Source organism: Nestor notabilis, unplaced genomic scaffold (assembly GCF_000696875.1).
Source record: "Nestor notabilis isolate BGI_N333 unplaced genomic scaffold, ASM69687v1 scaffold31122, whole genome shotgun sequence".
NCBI lineage: Eukaryota > Metazoa > Chordata > Aves > Psittaciformes > Psittacidae > Nestor > Nestor notabilis.
This window is the reverse complement of record NW_009919243.1, coordinates 4,067-6,875: the sequence shown is the minus strand read 5'-3', so window position 1 is coordinate 6,875 and position 2,809 is coordinate 4,067. Positions and strand designations below refer to the sequence as shown.

The following is a 2,809-nucleotide window of genomic DNA, read 5'->3' as shown; positions in this document are numbered from 1 at the left end:
GGCTGCAGGGGGGGTCTCCCCAGAGCAGAGGCTGCCCCCAGCTGCCAGCTCCCTCTGGGGAGTGAGAGCTGCACCCTCCTGATTGACTGTGGCTCAAGGACCCCACACCAGCGGCTGAGATGGGAGCCCTAGGCTAATCCTGAGCTGTTGTCTCCAATTCCCCACCCCAGAGCCTCTGGAGGTTGCCCCAAAGCTGGACCTTCCTGGCTGAGAAGGTTTCCTTGTCCCCAGCTTCCCTTGGGCAATACCGGGAGGGACCCACCAGGGTGCCTGCAAGCCAAACGCATCTGTGAACCAGGCATTATTGTATGAGAAATCACGTTTTGAAGTTTTGAACAGTAGACGTGTCCTTCCCCCACACTGCGGGTTTCCTTCTGATCTTTTCCAAACAATAAAAAAGTGGTGTTTCAAGCAGAAAAAGAGTTTTAGTTGATAAGAAAGTGTTTTAGTGAAAACGTTCCCACTGTTCCAAGCGGTGTGTATGAGTGAAATGCAGGGGGGGCTTGGGGAGGCTGGCTTCTCTGGGAGGCAAACACCACTGGCTCTTATCAAGGCTCCTGCCTGCACAATCATCTGATGTGTGTGCCCATACCTGCGTGGCAGGGGCGGAGGGCAGCCCTCCCCGGGGGTGTGACGCCACCCTTGGAGTGGGAGAGGGGACAAGAGGCTGCCTGGCCTCTTCCCAGTGAGCAGGGACATCCCTGGCAGGGCTGAGGCTGCAGGAGGGAAGCGGCTCAGCTCCCTGTCCCACCGAGGGGCTGCCGGTTCCACCACGTGCCTCGCTGCCTCTCCAGCCAGGTCAAAATCTTCAGCTTGACTGGGAAGCCAAGTGACATCTGTCAGGCTCAGTGCACTGAGCCGGGGCCAGGAGGAAGCCGTGCAGGGCATGTGAGTGGTGCAGTGAGTGGAAGGCTGTTATTTTGGTCTCTGGGATGTGTATGTGTGAGTGGAGGGAGCAGCTGAAGCTGGTTTCCCCGTATGGGGTTTTATGGTGTCTGATGGGTCACAGGCTGACATTCGGGCTTTCGCTGATTCACCAAGCTCCTACAGCAATGCGTGATAAAAGCCAAGCTCGGGTCACAGCCTCCCCTTTCCCCAGGAAAGCTACTGGGTCTCTGACTTCACGTTTATTTTCTTCAACTTCGGGTCATGTCTTTGACTTGCCCCGGAGCTGTGGGAGCACCCACAGTGCTGGGAGCAGCTGGGGAGGCAGAGCTGCACAGCGTTAGAGCTGTGGAACAGGCTGTGCCACGGGCAGCCCCGGACTGCCGGGAGAGGCTGGGATTTGGACTTGTGTCTGTTGGGAGTGCTGGCCCAGGGCATGGAGCACTGTGGGGACCAGAGACCACACCGCGTTTCAAGGAGGTGAGCTGCAGTCACAGCTGCATGCTGTGTGTCAGCCCTTGTATCATAGAATCCCAGATGGGTTTGGGTTGAAGGTACCTTAAAGGTCCTCCAGCTCCAACACCCTGCCACGGGCAGGGACACCTTCCACTAGAGCAGGTTGCTCCAAGCCCCTGTGTCCAACCTGGCCTTGAACACTGCCAGGGATGGGGCAGCCACAGCTTCTCTGGGCACCCTGTGCCAGCGCCTCAGCACCCTCACAGGGAAGAATTTTTTCCTAATATCTCATGTACCAGTGTCCCCAGAGCATAGCAGAGAGGGAGCCTAATGATGAGTTTGCAACTGTCTATACTGCTGCTGGTGGGGTGAAGGTGTCTCTGTTTCTCCTTCCCCAGGTGCTACATCTTCATTCATCTCTGCTTATCTTGCTCTTGGAACAGGACTGATCTCCCACCCGTGTTGCCCAGGCCAGGTCTGCGCTGCTGTGTGGGAAGGTGGTAGGATGGCTCGGAGGATGAGCATCAACGAACTGGAGGACCAGCTACTCTGTCCCATCTGCTTGGAGGTCTTCAAAGAGCCCCTGATGCTGCAGTGTGGGCATTCGTACTGCAAGTCCTGCGTGGTGTCACTCTCTGGGGAGCTGGATGGGCAGTTCCTGTGCCCCGTGTGCCGCCAGATGGTGGACTGCAGTGCCTTATCGCCCAATGTCACGCTGGCCCGTGTCATCGAGGTGCTGCAGAGCCGCTGCGAGGCAGAGCCCACCCCGGAGTCCTGCCCAACGCACCACAACCCCCTCAGCCTCTTCTGTGAGGCTGACCAGGAGGTGATCTGCGGGCTGTGCGGCACCATCGGCAACCACCGCCAGCACAAGATCACCCCCATCTCTACCGCGTACTGCCAGATGAAGGTGTGCAGGCAGAGATGGCTGCGGCTGCTGCGGCAGCGGTTAGGGCTCCTGAAGTGCTTGCTGGCCAAATGTCCCGCCTCCTTCAAGAGACAGGCTGGAAATGATGCTAGTGCAGGGAGCACAGTTCCATAGCACAGCCAGTTGTGGGGCAGGGTCCCTGGGCTCGGGGCAGCTGTTTCTCAGGCTAAGCATGTCCCTGGCTGAGAGGACTCACAGTTTTGGTGGCTGCACCACAATGGGCAGAGCTTGGGATCAGGGAGTGTCGGTGGGGCCTTTCAAGACTTTTCTAAACACCATCAAAAAGAGTCTGAAGATAAGGGCTGGGGTGAGGAAAGCAGGGAGGCAGGGGCCTAGCCAGGCAGAGTAAACATCTGGCATCCCCTGCCCAGCATCACATGAAAGCCCCAGGAATGGAAAGGCACAGGGCTACCCGTCCCCTCCACTCCTGGCACCAGGGAGATAAGAGCAGGAGGCACCAAAAATGCTCCTGCCCAGCCAGGTTCCCAGAACTGGTGGTAGGAGGGTTCTCCTGGCCTGGGGCTGGCTCTTGGCTACTGA

At 58.1% G+C, this 2,809-nt stretch overlaps 1 protein-coding gene across 1 annotated transcript in view; it reads left to right on the top strand.

Moving 5' to 3' along the window:
- Positions 1-1,846: 1,846 nt before the first annotated feature.
- The window catches only part of TRIM50 (tripartite motif containing 50), a 4,217-nt gene continuing 3,254 nt past the window's right edge, over positions 1,847-2,809 (top strand). Inside the window, 1 exon segment of the mRNA XM_010010153.1 lies at positions 1,847-2,251. Coding sequence (XP_010008455.1) covers positions 1,847-2,251 — 405 coding nt within the window.